The sequence below is a fragment of the Adiantum capillus-veneris genome, chromosome 28 (assembly GCF_014529385.1).
Source record: "Adiantum capillus-veneris isolate H3 chromosome 28, ASM1452938v2, whole genome shotgun sequence".
Taxonomy (NCBI): Eukaryota; Viridiplantae; Streptophyta; class Polypodiopsida; order Polypodiales; family Pteridaceae; genus Adiantum; species Adiantum capillus-veneris.
In genome coordinates, this window is record NC_140958.1 from 18,809,064 (window position 1) to 18,824,623 (window position 15,560).

Sequence of the window (15,560 nt, forward strand, 5' to 3'; positions counted from 1 at the left end):
ACTATGCTTGTTAGAGCTTGGGAATTCCCATAGACACTTGAATCTATATGTCCACTGCTTACTGCTCCAGCACACCTTCCACAGTCTGTTGAGCTTTTGCTTGAGAGAGTGCTCAACTATTCCTTTGACTTTGAATTGCTTTATCATCAACTGAGTAATATGGGATAGTTTGCAGGTGGTATGAGAGGCTCTGATTGGTAAAGCACAGCGTGCCATACACATCTCTGCCCTCAGTCTACACCAGTTGCTTCAGAGATGTGAAAATCTCTTTGTAGCAAGTGAGGAGGCTTCAAAACCCCATTTTCTAGCAAGTCTTGCCAGTTCTTAATTCCAGCTTTAAAGAGTTTGTGCCCTCTTCTGCCAGCAACAGCATCAGCTTTACCTACAAAAAAACCAAACCAGAAGGAGTCTAGCAGGAAGGAGCAATAGTTAGACAAGATTTCCTTTTTAGGTTTCCAACAAGCTTTAACCGCATTCCAGGCATTCCACATTCTGCATACCAACTTGGACCCATAAGGTACACACTCCACTGGGGCCAGGAGGATGTCCCTTAGCTGAAGATTGCTCCAAGCCTTATAGTGCTTCAGCTTGAACCTATGGATGTCCCTTTTCAGAAGTAAGGCCCAATAATCTTCAGAATCAGAAGCTCTCCAAATCCATTTAGCAGCCATTTTTACAGCAAGCATCTTTATGTTTAAAATACCCAGCCCTCCTTTCTCTTTTGGCAGACAACATGTGTCCCATGACACTTTGGAGACCCTGGGATGATCAATACCTCCACCCCACAAAAAGTTCCTGGCTAAACTGATAACCTTGTTCAGTTGGAATTGAGCTAGGAACCAGCAAGACAGAAAAAAAATCAGTGAGGGGAGCAAGTAATGATTTAACACAAAGGCCCTAGATGAAACTGAAGAATGGTGAAATTGCCAGTATTGCATTTTTTGCTTGAATTTGTGGACAACCCACTCCCATCTCTGAGCATAAGTGACTTTGAACCCCATAGGGATGCCAAGCAGCCTGAAGACATGTCCTTCCCTTATTTGCTTGCACCCAGCATCTGAAATGATATGAGGGATCTGATCATTGGAGCATTTAAACCCAGTTTTAGCATGGTTTATTTGAGACCCACTGGCCTGGCAGAAAGTGTCCAAGCAGTTCCAAAATTTCTCAACTGATTCCCTGTCATTTGCCATGATAGAGTTAGTGTCATCTGCAAATTGCTGAAGGACAAGATCCTTTTGAGCCCCAGGAATTTTATGCACTTGATGTGCCCCTTATCCAAGGCATCCTGTACTAACCATCCCAAAGAGTCAGAACAAATAGCATACAGCAATGGAGCAATTGGGCAACCCTGTCTGATGGATCTCTGCAAAGGGAAGGATTCAGAAAGATCCCCATTCATTGAAACCCTGGCAAAGGCATTACCAAATAAAATCTGAACAAATTTAATGAACTTCTTGCCAAACCCAATGTCATGCAGAGATTGGAATATGAAGTCCCATTCCATCCTGTCATAGGCCTTATCAAAGTCAATTTTGAAAAAGATGTAATCCAACTCACTGTCCTGCAAGAAATCTATGGCCACCCACAAGGTGATGATGGCATCAAGAATAAATCTACCCTTGATAAAACCCTTTTGCTCAGAAAGGATTATCTGATGCATAAAGTTACTCAATCTCCTAGCTAGAGTTAATGAAAACACTTTATAAACAGAAGTCAGACAGGAAATAGGCCTCCAGTTCCCCAGGTCTTCCTTGTGTCCCCTTTTGTGAATGAGCCTGATGATGCCAGTATTCATGGTGGTAGACAGAGCTCCTATTCTGTTGGCCTCACTCCATATGGACAAAAGGTGTGGGACCAGGAAGTTCTTGTAAACTTTGAAAAACTCATTGGGAATACCATCAGAACCAGGTGATTTACCATCCTTAAGAGAATCAATAGCCTCAATGATCTCCCCCTCTGATAGAGGCTGGTCCGTCTGCTTGGCTAGCTGCATAGGAACAATTTTTTTCATAATGCCAGCAATTGTAGCCCTTGCATTAGACTGGATAGCCCCTCTTTTAGGGGGAGAAGAAAAAATGTCAGAGTAGAAGTCCTTAGCCACTTTAAGATTCTGCTCATGAGAATCCACCACACAACCTTCAGCATTCTTGAGAAAGGGGATAAAGTCCTTAGATTTTTTCTTTTTTAACAAATTGAACATACTTTTATCTGGTCTGTCAATCCTTCCTGCCCAAAAGTCCCTTGTCCAATGGAGTGAGACCTTGGCAGCTAGGAGCTCTTCTGTCTTAAGTTTTTCTTTAAGCTCATTCAAAAGGGGACTAGAAGGAATCCCTGGGTTTAGACCAATTTCTAAGGTCTCAAGGTGCCTCCTTATCATCATCCTTCTGTTTTCTCTAAGTACTCTAGCTTTCTTTTTGTACTCAGTTAGAAGTTTTTGAGAAAGTTTCACTACTTGATCCCAGGCTTTGAAAGCAGAAGAGTTAACAGCAAAAGCATGGTCAAAGTACCTTGTGATTTTATCTCTAATAACATCAATGCTCAATAGAGTTTGATCAAAATGAGGCCAACCTGCCCTGTACATGCATATTTCTTTCTGGATCTCTACAATAACAGGTGCATGATCAGACAATAACAAAGAACTGTCCTTGCTGCAGTTTACCTGCCATATAGAATCAAGGAGCTCAGAGCTCAGGTAGCATCTGTCCAACCTAGCTGCTCTGAAACAATTGCCATGCTGCCTGTTAGACCAAATCATACCAGTCTCTTATAATACATCAACAAGTTTAAGTTTAGTGGCTGCATTATCCCATTGGCTTTTTCATTCCCCTGTACTGCTTGTCCCAATTGTTGCCAAATGTCCTGCACAGATTCTACCATATTAAAGTCCCCAGCCCACAGCACATGTCCAGGCATAGTGGAGAGCTCGTCCCACATTCCAGCTCTTTCTAATGTGGAATTAGAAGCATAGATGGAAATAACAGTAAAATCAAAAGGTTTATCAAGAGAAATAGCAACCCAGCTACCTTTAGCATCTGATTTGACATTCAGAACCAGGTTAGCATACTTACCAGACACTCCAATAGTTGCTCCACCCTTACCATGAGAATGTGAAGTGGAGTACCATTTATATCCTGCACCCAACCTCTGAAGGTTAGAAATCAGAGCCTGGCCAGAGACCTTGACTTCCTGCAGACAAATAAAGTCTGGTTTAAGGCTTGTGTCCAAGAACTAGTTTTTGATAGCTTGAGCTCTGGTGGGACCAGTGAGCCCTTTACAGTTCAAGGAGAAAATTTTGATATTTGGGCACTTCATTTCTTGCTATTTTTGTTTGGCTTGGCTAGAGTCAGAGAGGCCCTGGTGGGATCCTTAGACACTTCCTTCTTTCTTTTGCTTGAAACATTGGGAGGGATAGGCAGCCTCTCCATTTCCATGAGTGACAAATGAGGGTCTACTGCATTGACAGATGTCACCTCCAATTGTCCTTTTAATCTCAGATCATGTTCTAGAAGCTGAGCTTCAAAGAGAGTGTCATCATCCTCTTGATTCTCCCTGACCTAAGTGTTAGGAATGGCCATGTCATTTGAATCTGAAGAGGTAGTGGAGTGTAGATCTCTGTCCTCTTTCATAGGACTGTCTGGAGGACCTTAAGCAATGGATAAGAAGTAGAGTCCGGATTGACTCCCTGTTTCTGTTGAAAGTGTTCCTTGCCTTTATTTTTTGTTGTCTTCAGGTTTTCAAGAACCTCTGCATTCAATTCAAAGCTGAAAGGGTCAAATACGTCCTCCAAAAGTGGGCTGACAATGTTTTTGTTCCTGGAAGAGATATGTTTACTGGGCTTGTGATTCCTCATGTTATTTCTCTTAGGGACTGGCTGAAAATCATTTTTCTCCTGAGGGGGTTGAGAGGCTTGAGATGGCTGGGGGATGAGCTCAGGGCAGTCCTTAATAAAATGCCCTTGCTTTAAACACTGGAAGCAAGCATTAGGTAGGTTTTTGTATGCCGCTCCTTGCAAGTGCAATAGTTTCCCTTCTGAATCCTCAATGGGTACTAAAGTTTTCAATTCAGCCTTCAAGTCAACTTCAATAAGCAGTTGTGGATCCCACTTAGGATTGATGCTACCCCTAGATCTTTGTCCTAGCACCCTTCCAATGCATGCACCAATATTTTTGAGCCAAGGGTAATATTCTACTGGAAAATCAGGGAAGTCAATCCAGATGGGGGCTTTAGAAGGTTTGGGACCCCTAGGGTTGAATCCTAAGTACCAGTTGAAGACTGACAGAGGTGAGTTTCTGATGATCCATTGGCCTTGACTGACTATTTGAAAAGCATCATTCTCATCATCGCAAAAAAACAAATAATAATTATTGGGGAGGTACTGCACATGGCTTACCTTTATATTCTTGTTCTCCCAATTGTGATTCATCCAAGCTTTAAGCGCCTCGACAGATGGCCTGACTCCATGCATGAGCCCTATGATAACTCGGCCTTGCAGTTGTGAATGCCATTGGTCCAGGTCTTTTACTGGAATGGTGACCCCTATCTCCTCACTTCTGGCCCCATCAGAAATGTCATGCTCCTGATGTAGCTTAGGTTCTCCTTTTGAGTCAGGCTGCTTTTCACCAGAAGAAAAGTGCCCTCCGCCTTCACCAGGTTGGGTGGGGTCAAGTTGATTGAGCCCAACATCCAATCCCATATTTTGCATAAAAGCCCTATAGTCTGGGCAGACATTCTCTTCTCCACCTTGCTGATTGCCACTTTCTTCATGAGCTTGGAGATTTGGCAGAGTTGTAGAGGGCCTTTGCTGCTCCATCCCATAGAAGAACCCTTTGCTAGGACTTCTTGGAGGCATGCTGGCCATGGAGGCATATGAAGGGGGACGGGAGTTCTGAGCTTGTCTTCGAGAGCTCTCAATGTCCTGCCGCATGGGGAAGAGGATTGACTCTGAGCTGTGCAAGTGAGGCCCCGTCGTCGGAGCAGGTTCAAAGAGCGGGTTCAGCGAGCTGCTTGGGGCAGAGGGGACAAGCCCATTGCGCAGCGCGGCGTGAAGCTCCATGCGCCTCCCTTCCCCCACAGGGGAGGGGGGAGCGATGGAAACGACAGAAGAGCCCAAGTCAGATGGAATAGAGAAAGGGGAAAGTGGAAGCTATGATGTTGCATGCAGTCCATACGGGCATCACGCGCCAAAACAACAACAAACCAAAAAAAAAAAAGTGTCATTTTCCAAATGACCTCGACATATTATAACACTAGAACATGTACAACCTATAGATGCACTCACACTGTAACATTGGCCTAGTCATTTGTAGATCTAATTCTCTCTCTCTCTCTCTCTCTCTCTCTCTCTCTTTCTCTCTCTCTCTCTCTCTCTCTCACACACACACACACACACACACTCTTGTAGCTGACTTGTACTTGCTACTGCTTGCAATTCTAAAGTTTCTTATTGGAACTTACACTTCAAAATATCCCACTTTAAGGTTATGAAAGACCCTTCTCCAAATCTCACAACCCTAACTGGTAAAGGGATTGAAATTCATACATAATACATTTCTCTATGAGGTTTTGCACCGCATGGTATTCTTTGCACTTGTAGTATCTACCTCCTTCACTCGCTCTGCGTATCTGGCTATCTTGGGCCCTGATCCGATTGTGGAAGCTCACCTTGTGAGATTCCTGCCTCTCATAACTCATGGTGCTTCCTCCCTCAACCAATATAAATAGAGGTGAGGGATGCTTTCTGCTCACTTAGCCTTGACATTTTTGTGTGTGTTTTGGAAAGGGAGTTGAGTGTGGTGTGGGTGATTGACGTTGCGCTGTAGTCTAAACCTTGACTTCTTGTTCAATTAACACTATGGACTTAGTGGAGCAAAACTCTCCTTCACAGGGTGGTGCCACACATATTCTAAAAACTAAAACGGTCGTTTTTGGTTTTTTGAAAATGTTATGCAAAATTTTTTAAAAAAGGGAAATTGTTGCTATTGTCTGGTGTATAAAAGCCTATTCTAAAAACATTGTGGGTAATCTACCGATCGCATGGTTTTTTTCAAGTTTTTGGGGGATCAAGCCAACATAGGTCAAGATCACCTATGTGGGCCTCTGTTCACTTAAAAATAAGAAAAGAGAAGAGGGGGCTTGGTTTCCCTGTACTTGTATGTGGCTTACAAAGATACCCGAGAACACTTAACCATCTTACTGTTTGCATTATTCATATACTTGCCAATATCGAATAAGATCTTAAAAAAGGAATACTTTCACCACACTATACAAGACTGTGGTTTTTTTAAAGGATGGATGACCTAAACTATTGAGCATGTACTTAGATGCATTGTTTAAAACACTCTATTCTATTGTCCCAATCCTAGCATTTGTGATTTAAGACTCCTATCTTACGTGGTCATTTTGGATAAATAAGTCTATCACTTATCACACTAAATTATAGGTTTCCTAAAATCACTTGCATATTATGTATTGATTAAACCTAGAGCACTTAATCACCTTGCCTAGTGTGCTTGCATTATGGTGTAGGGAATGGTCCGTTGCTTATCATTCCCTATTTTAAAGGCGACCCCATTTGGCGATCGGCGGGGAGCCGGGAGCCATGGGGGAGCCTTTAAAATAGGGAATGGTCAGCAGTGGACCATTCCCGGCCGTCAAAGGCGAAGGCGAGGGGGGCCAGGTTACACTCCGATTCAGCTTAGTACAGTCTCACAGGCAGCGCGTTTGCACGCCACTGCAGCAGAGAATTCCTGGTGCTGAGTTGTCAGCAGGAGAAGCTATTCCGAGGGCTTATATGGCTTGCTATCAATGGCTTGCAGATTGAGTGAGGCCTCTTGCATTCTGCATGGTGAGTTGGCTATCATCCAAGTGCTGCTGGCCCATATTCCGCCATGGAATTGACAGTAAACAGACGGCCGTGATCTGCAGCCCCCCTCCCTTGGACTTTGACGATACAAGCATACTTTTGACCGTTATATGCCTGTCTAACTACATTTGGTAAAATTTCATATTAAGGGATAAATTAGTGCTAACTTATGCCATACTTTGACTATTTACCCGAGTGCTTTTGGATTAATACTATTTAATTGGATCTTTTTATGTCATAGTCTCTCTATTATGATACAACCTTAAATGAAAATTTAAGATAGATTTTTTACAACACTTTGTTACTCTAATGGATTTAAAAGATCATAAATGAGGCAAAATAAATGAAAAACCTCTCACCTCAAACTTTGGGACAATGATTTTGGTAAGACATTTGGATCAGAAGGGGTAGTGGCCTTTTGAATAAAATTCATTTTATTTCAATAAGTATAAACTCTTTTCTAAAAAATAGGGGTCATTTATTTATAACCTATGATCTCATGGAAGATGAAGGAGTGATGACCTTTGGTTCATAAAAAGATTGAGAATAATGAAACTCCCTTAGGAAAATCAAGTGAAAATAAAACAATATTGGTTGCCACGTTTAAGGTAAAAAGATTTTTAAGTAGGACATGGATGACAATTGACAATTCTTTGACACATGTAATACGTATTAAGGGCTAACAAATCTATTAACTTGTTTATATGGATGTTGGTAAGGACTCTATCTTTACTTAGGGTCTTTTTGGCTTAAGGTTGATTTCTGCCATTAGTGCACCTAAGCCCTTTTTATTGTAGACACCACTACTCTTAACTATCCAATGTACAAAAACATTAGAGTGATATTTCATTCTCATTGTAAAGTGCAAAGATGAATCAAAGATTGAGTTGTTTTGGTGCTTCTCTCAGTCCTTTTTCTAAGGCCGGCCGTCTTTTGAAGTGATATGTTCTATTTTGTATAAGTACTAGTTTAAAACATCAACACACACGTCCTAAACACATGGTTGTCCCAATTGTCTGGAAGACCGGGACCCTGGCTTTAGAAAACTTTTGGACTATAGAACTTTGTCTAATTCCTGTTTAGGTTAACTGGTGTTAGGTGGTCCTTCTTTGACTAAAGTTTTGGATTCCTGCTCACAGCTATCGTAGTCACTGGCCTTTGTCGATTTTAGGGTTGCAGGTTGATCTATACTTACTTACCTTGATTTTGATTGATATTTTAGGTACACAATAATGACAAGATGACTGCTCATATGAGAGTCATCCATGACCATTGAAACATGCAAGGATAATGGAACGAACACACACACACACACACACACACACACACCCCAGATGTAGTAGATGTGGGAGAAAATAAATAGAAATATTTTGGTCACACTCTTGTAGCTAAGTGGCGGAAATGTGGTCAGCATTGGTGGTTTAATGCTTGGGGCATCAAAATTACCAAATCCAATATCACCTTTGGTATTGTTAGGTAGTGTGAGGATGTTGGAATGAATTTTTGTTTAATTTCATCGAGGATGTGGTTGGAGTGGTTTATCCACGAAGCTAGGAATTATGTTGTCTTTGAGTATCATTTCGAGTCCTCATTCCCTTGTCATCCGATTAAGGGTAGAATGCTAGAGGATGCTTGTGCTATCACTTGTCCTATATTGAGGGCACCAACTAAGAGAGTGCTGGGAAAGTTGTGCACCTCTCATGTGTCCAATTGTCCATTGGACCGATATAAGATTCAATAGGAGGTTCAATGAAACCAAGAAGAACATCTTGATTGTCTACATTGTTGTCCCTTTATGAACATTTGTATCAAAGGCTTGTCAGTTATATCCAAAATAGTGTGTCTATTCTATTTGTAACTCACTTGAGTTTTTTTAATGAGTTATCATAGCTAAGAAGTGACTTGCAAACATATTTAAAAAGATGTAACATAATTTCATATCTACATATGATAGAGAGAGAGAGAGAGAGAGAGAGAGAGAGAGAGAGAGAGAGAGAGAGAGAGAGAGAGAGAGAGAGAGAGAGAGAGAGAGAGAGAGATTGTATTAACATCTGCAAACAACCATGTTGGCCTATGACACAAGCAATATAAAATCATGTGAATGTCCTATGATATCATCCATGAACTAAAATAAAAACTTGTAGATGACAACATTGGACAAGACTCGATGACGGGGCATATACAACTATGATGTATTTACTTGAAACTATGTTGTATTTACCTAAAACTATGGATATATAAAGGCTCTAAATATGCATCCTATCATGAGCATGATATATAATTACAATATGATATATATGGAAGAGACTATAATGCTCCTAAGGATATGGAAGGGCAAATGATAAAATACATGGGATAGGGTGAGATGGCCGCTCTCAATAGGATGGAGCAAGGGTCTCGACAATGTCTATCCTTTTGATGTGCTAGGTATCTGGTATAAATCTCTAGTGCTTGTCATGGAGTTCAATGTCGACGCCATATTGGACCAGGTAAGCATAGTTTCTGTCAGGCACGAGCCTCCAGCAGTAGGCCTCACTCTCTATGGCCATGGATCTGATAGATCAATTTTCCTCATTGTCTACTATCCTTGTCCAACTCAGTGTTGTAGGGGTGCTCCTTCATGGTAGCTATAAGATTCTCTCAATGCCTTTGCATGAGTCTAACAGGACGAGTCCAAGGCATCACTGATCCTCAAATCCATGATGTGACTAATCAATCCAAGGATACCGTGAAGAGGAAATCTTATGTCCCTTTGATCCCATAGTATACAAGGCACCTAAATATAAAACATTGTCCTCTATCACAAGATCTATCACACAATCTACATGTCCTATCGTCTACGGGTATTCTAACTGCTTGCCCACTCTCGACCTCGAGTATATGTGAGGATACTCTAAGCTAGTTAATGGCTCCTACCCCTAGTTTTAGAAGGCCCAATGCAATTTTGGCCTAGTGGTGGAAAAATCTTTGGCATTCATTTGTTTTTTGTTTTCTTAGCTTTGAAGATCAGGCTATCAGGATTTTAAGTCATGTGTGGGTTATGATGGCTTTTATTTTTCCCCCCAAGTAAAGTAAAAGTGATCAATATCATATAAAAATACATTAAGTAAAAATGACAATGATTTCTAGAAAGAGATGTTCCTTTGCTGTGAAACACAAAAAAGTGCCATCTGAATGGGGGTAATATACAAGGATGCTAAATTTTCCTCTTTGAGGTGTAGTTAGTTGAGGTACCCTTTGCAATAGTTTTTAGTTATATAATAGCATACCAAATATCATGGATAGATGATCTAATCTCCTCATGTTATGCTCTCTACAAATAGGCCCTACAGTGCTATTTTTCTACAATGGCACCTACTAGCTACCTACCTATGGAGCTCTATATACAAAGCTATGTAAAACTTGCTCATGAGTGAGAGAAAGAGGATAATCACAAAGGCCTAAGGGCCACATCATATTATTATTTCAGTACCTTGTGACTAGGGATTGAGTTGACTCTCCCATTGATTAGTGTATCCCAAATCAGCCTCCTACACTTCATGTAATTGCACCATTAGTAATAGAATTGACAGATTCGCATTAAATCAGCTTGTGTACTTATTCTTGTGATTATTATGCATGATTATAACATTCAATTAACTTATTTGTGAACCCAATTACTCTCATTTTCACTACAATTAGTGCAAGCACTATAAGCACTAGCTCATAGTACTATAAGTACTAGCTCGTAGTAATTACACATTAGGGAAATTTTAAGCTCATTTTTGGGCCTTCTAAGAAATTGCTGACATGGCACAACTTTCAAAAAGTGGGGATTGGTAAAATTTTTGCAATTAAGATCCAAATTTGTCGGAGGTTGGATATTTAGAATCTACTTTTCAAATTATATCTATTGATATATAGCATGCATGTATCATACATTGCCTTCATATAGATCTAGAAAAAGGTGACTTTAAATTGTCATAATGATAACAAAAACTAGCTGCTCGAAAAACAAAAGGCATAAATTTCATAGAACTCATTCAAATTTTTCATACATTGGTTCTTTATAATCTATTTTTCAAGAGCTTTCCAATAATAGGTCATATCATGGGGTTCTGAGCAATTTAGAGGGGTTTTCTAGGTTGCTCTCTTTTGTGTAGCTTTGATGATGTGGCACCCTTAAAAGGCCCAAAATGAGCTCAAAATTATCCTAATGGAGCGTTAGAATGTACCTTGAGAGGTGCATCTAATCTATGATCTCGTGTTCAATATTTTCAACATGGTATCACAACTCTAGGTTATTGGGCTGACTTAAGTTATTGGGTTGAGAGTCTAGAGGTATTGGCTTAGATCACCTAAGTACCACACTAGTTGAGCGTGAGGTTTCATAATCAAGAGAAGAGAGAGTGTCCATCACTCACTCACACACACACACACACACACACACACACACACACACACACACACACACACACATGGATGATTATAGCGCGTTGCTATTTCCCTGGTATAATTTTGCTGGGACTTATTGGCTTGGGGTACCTTTACTAAATAACTCGCTTAAGTTTACTAAGTATTGTATATACTGGTACTGGTACTGATTGGTACTACTAGATTATACTGGTACTGGTAACTGGCACTCTATACTACTGATATTGGTACTGCTATAGCAGTAATGGTAGTTTTGGTGTACTGGTACTAGTATTGCTCAAGGGATTCACCATGGAAAACTTACCGCACCACGTAAGTGCAGGGGAGTGGGGTTTTTCTACAAGTTACATAAGCATATAAGTTAGGGGCAGCCCCCCAATAATTTATCTCCCAAGCTTGAAAACAAGGGAGGGGGGGTATCATATTTGGGGGGGGGGGGGAGTGAGGAGAGAGAAAAGGGAAAATGAGACGAAGTTTTTGTGTTTCAAAATCATGGCTTCCCAAAAGAGTATGCCCTCAAACTTGTGAGTCAATAGCTACAAAGATACATGCAAGAACTAACACTACTTTGTATCAATTGCTTGTTTTGTGATTATAGTTCATTTGTTGAGGGATGAAAGCTATAAAGAGTTTGCATAGATGCAAATTTAAATGGAGAACCTAACACAAGATTATAACCATGTTTTCTGAGTAATTTAGATGGGTCAGAATTGAACGAGTAGCCAAAATGCAAACTGATCGGGCACACAGTTTGAAAGTCAAACTAAGACACAATGAGTATACATCTGGTTATCAACAGAAGTGGTTCCTTAGTACATTGCCAGTCACTATAGTACACACTCTTTGACTAGTTTTACTCAATTAGATCATGTGGACCTAAATTTTATATGTAAGATAGGGGTATGAAAGTTTTCTTTATGGATTGTTGTATAAGCATAGAAAGGGGGGTCATATTCCCTAATATGAGTCGTATATAGGGGTTTTATGAAAGTTGTCCACTCGCAGGTGGCGTCCCATTTTGTATATAGAGTGAATCCCCCGGGTGGTATTATGCTTTTCAAAGTTCCTTGTCTTGAAGATGACGGACTATCATATCTTCTGGCCCATGATTTCAACGTCAATTGTGTATAAAGACTGTTCTGTACTATGAATGGGAATTATACCACCTTTTCATTGACATAGTTTCTAGTGTCTTTTGTAATTTGAAAGGATTCTTTGGTGTATATGTTATATTGTTATTGGAACACACACACACACACACACACACAATGGCCTCGAGTGATATCACCCTTCTTGGTGATGAGAGCAAGCTGAACACAAACAACTATGGCTCTTAGAAGTTCAAGATGCAACTCTCAATATCAAGAACATGTGAAAGATTTTAACGGGTGAAGAATCAAAAGATATCAAATGAATGATTGGGATAGAAGTACTTCAAGATCAAGGCAACATCAACATCAACATTAAGGATACTTTGGTTGGATACATAAAGAGTGCTACATCAGCCACCAAAGAAGCTTGGAAAATCCTTGCAAGAAGATTTGAAGGTAAATGTATCATTAAAGTCATGCATTTGAAGGCAAAGTTGAATGAAGCTACTAAAAACTCAAGTGAAAGTGTGCATGAGTAATTGCTTAAGCTTAAGAACATTCAAGATGAGCTTGTAGCCATTGGAGAAAAAGTCAAGGATGAGGATATCATTCAAGCTATCCTCAAAGGATTCAAGATGGAATACAAGCACTTTTGTCACTTCTCTTGTAGCAAGAAGGAAGATTCAAAGGTAGAGTCGGTGGGAGACATGGAAGAGGCATCCACCACAACAACAACTCAAGGTTTATGGATTCATCACACTCAACTCCGACACATCAAACAAATCAACACTTTGAGAGAAGAGGAGGCAACCATCAAGGACCAAGATCGAGGAAGAGGCAATGGAAGAAGGACTAGTTATTGCTATAGTTGTGGACTACCCAGACATTGGCAAATGGATTGTAGGAGGAATCAAACCAGTTGGGAGACCATAAACAAAAAATGGACCGACCAACAATGAGGTATCTAGTTATGCATCTTCAAGTTTAGATCAACACAAGGAAGCTTTCTTGTCTACCTATATGACTCATCTCCAAGAAGAATTGGAAGATGAGAGTTGACTTGAGAGCATCCAACCACATGACTCACCATCATGATTGGTTCAAATCAATTCAACCTTTTGAAGGAGAAGTTTTAGTCCTCTCATGGGTGATGATTCCCATCATGCCATTCAAGAAAAGAGCACTATCCAATGGAGATGTTAAGAGGTGAAGGGAATAACTTGTCCAATGTTCTTCTTGTTCCAAGTATAAACAAAAAATTGATTTCAGTAGGTCAAATTGTGGAGAAAGGTTATGAAGTGAAATTTGACAAGTGCACTCCTGTTTAGTCTTGCACTTGGGGGGAGGGAGTTGAAGAATCAATATCACATTCATACTTTGGATAGGTTACATATACCTCATATTATAATTTAGAATCAACGTTGTAAGTCAAAATTGCATTAGTTGATCACCGTGAGTCAATCATTCATGCCATGAGTGGTGGGAGGAAAATCACTTTTCCCATGATTTAAGGCAAGAAAACTAGAGCTCATCCACCTTACTAGGTAGTCTTGCATAGGCGATTTATCTCAATCTAGGATAAATTTGGAGGAGCTTCCAGAAGCAAAGTTGTAACTCATAACATCATCTACTAGCATAACAAATATCATGGGTAGATGATATAAGATCCTCACATTATGCTCTCTACAAATAGGCCCTGGAGTAATATTTTTTTGCATTGGCACCTGCTAGCTACCTACATATGGAGCTCTATATAAAGAGCTATGTACTACCTGCTCATGAGTAAGAGAAAGAGGATAATCAAAGAGGTCTAAGAGCTACATTAGAGTATTTTTTCATTGATTGGGGATTGAGTAGACTCTCCCATTGATTAGTGTATCCCAAAACAACCTCCTACACCATGTAATTGCACCAATAGTAATAAAATTGACAGTTTCTTATCAAATTAGCTTGTGTACTCGGGGGGTCCACCTCTATGTATGTAAGTATACCATCACAGTTCAATAGGAGGGGTTTTTTTAATCAAAATTTTGGGTAAATTTATATAAATATATTTAAATAAGGGGTTTTTTTATTGCACTTTGAAAAAAAACCCATAAGTTCATAAAGAAAGACAGGTTGTATTCACAGATAAGGGGTTTTTTAAATACCCTTTGAGTGCACGTTGTATGGATGGTTTACATGTAGTGAACCCCCCGAGCTTGTGTACTTATTCTAGTGATTAGTATGTGTGATTATATCATTCAATTACTTCATTTGTGAACCCAATTACTCTCATTTTGAATGCAATTAGCACAACTAGTATAAGTACTAGCTCATAGTACTTACACAATGTTAGAATGTAGCTTGAGAGGTGCATCTATGATCTTGTGTCCGACATTTTTAACAGTACAAACCATATCTTATCCTAAATATCCACAACAAGGCACAATGGGATAACATTAAATTTGATTGTCCATGGTGGTCTCTGCCTTATACATTCCTTCTCTTGTCCCCTGTGACTATCGGAAGAAAGATTACAAACTATATAAAAAAGGCTTCTGCACCTGGCCGGACTTATGGGATAAGGACAAAGGCAGGTTCTAGACTGTTAAGGAGCGTCATCCTTATTTGGCATCTCAATTAATGAACCTTCCTTTTTGAGGGAACGCTCCTCGCAATTCCCAAAAGGTCATAGCTAGAATAAGGATGTGGATGCCTTCAAGTGACGGAAGCTAGAATGGCTAGGCTGCCACCCTCTCCATAAAGTCACTCGCCTCCATGAACCTACCTTCGTCACCTTTCCACAACAAACTCAACAAACCGTGGGCCTTTCATAAAGATGCTCGCCAATGGAACTGGATTTTCTTCCAACTTTGTGTTAATCTCCTCACTCCAAAAAAATCAGCACTGCTATGGCTAATACTTCATAAAATTGTGTGAACCTGTGTGCAGGCTCATAAATGTAGAGTGGGTAGCAGATTCGTCTCATGTGCAGATTGGAGCTAGAGGATATCTTCCATGTGTTCATTAACTACAGAGGACAAAAAGAGTTTTTTTATTCTAATTCAATTTTGTAGCCTTAAATGCTCTAACTTGTCCTGGCAACATATTTTACTAGGGCTTTTCCATTGTTATTTGGAATGACATTCGAGCAGAATATCTTGGCATATTTGGATTAAAAGATGCAATTAATTGTTTTCCCGCTCATA

The 15,560-nt window shown here is 40.1% G+C and overlaps 1 protein-coding gene across 1 annotated transcript; it reads right to left on the reverse strand.

Annotated features, from left to right (window-relative positions):
* Positions 1-230: 230 nt before the first annotated feature.
* LOC147420140 (uncharacterized) lies at positions 231-5,056 on the reverse strand. Its single transcript, XM_086504490.1, has 5 exons — positions 3,647-5,056; positions 3,378-3,557; positions 2,761-3,189; positions 1,299-2,662; positions 231-1,179 (listed from the first exon to the last, which is right to left on the reverse strand). The coding sequence occupies exons 1-5, from the start codon at positions 5,054-5,056 to the stop codon at positions 231-233; spliced, it is 4,332 nt and encodes a 1,443-aa protein (XP_086360616.1).
* Between the last annotated feature and the right edge of the window lie 10,504 nt (positions 5,057-15,560).